The 830-nt window shown below is 41.7% G+C and overlaps 1 protein-coding gene across 1 annotated transcript; it reads right to left on the bottom strand.

Annotated features, from left to right (window-relative positions):
* Positions 1-282, bottom strand: SMCO4 (single-pass membrane protein with coiled-coil domains 4). The gene has a single exon (XM_008012402.3). It carries the CDS (start codon positions 280-282, stop codon positions 1-3), a length of 282 nt encoding a protein of 93 aa, XP_008010593.1.
* Positions 283-830: the final 548 nt, after the last annotated feature.

The raw sequence follows: 830 nt of genomic DNA on the forward strand, positions 1-830 counted from the left end.
TCAGCAGCATGAACATCTCTGAATATGAAAGCCATATTTCATTTGCTTCCACCTCCTGTGCCTCCTCTCCCTGCCAAACGGGTCTGCGGATGGCCGCGGTGCTCCCTTGTTGATGGTGGGGCGTGTGGCCATGTACACAAACACCACGATCAGGAGCACGACCGTGGCCAGCGTGGGCAGTGCCACCGTGGTGATCTGCTGCCGGGCCTCCTGCATGGCTTGCTTCTGCTCCTTCTTGTCTTTCCATGTCTCCTTCCTGGGCTTCCCTTTGAGGTGCTGCATCTTTCCTAGAAGATGCTGGGAGGGCGTGTCCAGAGGGATTCCAGGAAGGGCCACAATCCCCTTGTCAAGGCTGGAACCTCCTTTGATTCAATAATTTCGGCAAACTGATTTCCAGTACAGGTGACTTATTTGTTGTAACAGATCATGTCTTCAACATGCAACACTCTCAGATGATGCAGCTGGGCAAATGGATAACATCTTTACTGATCTTCAGCAGTCTGTAACTATTGAATTCTTATGTTTAGAATGAACTGAGATGGGCTATAAGTGTACGATACATCCTGGATTTCAAAGGCTTATTATGAAAACAGAGAAAGTAAAATATCTCACTGGTAATTTACATATTGATAGCATGAAAGTTATATTTTCATATACTGAGTTAAATAAAATATTAATTTTACCTTTTTAAAAGTTTTTACATGAGATTACTAGAAAATTTTAAATTACATATATGGCTCTCATTATATTTTTCTTTTTTTTTTTTCTTTCTTTCTTTTTATTTTTTTAGAGATGGGTCTTACTATGTTGCCTAGGCTACATCTAACTCC

This window comes from Chlorocebus sabaeus, chromosome 16 (assembly GCF_047675955.1).
Source record: "Chlorocebus sabaeus isolate Y175 chromosome 16, mChlSab1.0.hap1, whole genome shotgun sequence".
Taxonomy (NCBI): domain Eukaryota; kingdom Metazoa; phylum Chordata; class Mammalia; order Primates; family Cercopithecidae; genus Chlorocebus; species Chlorocebus sabaeus.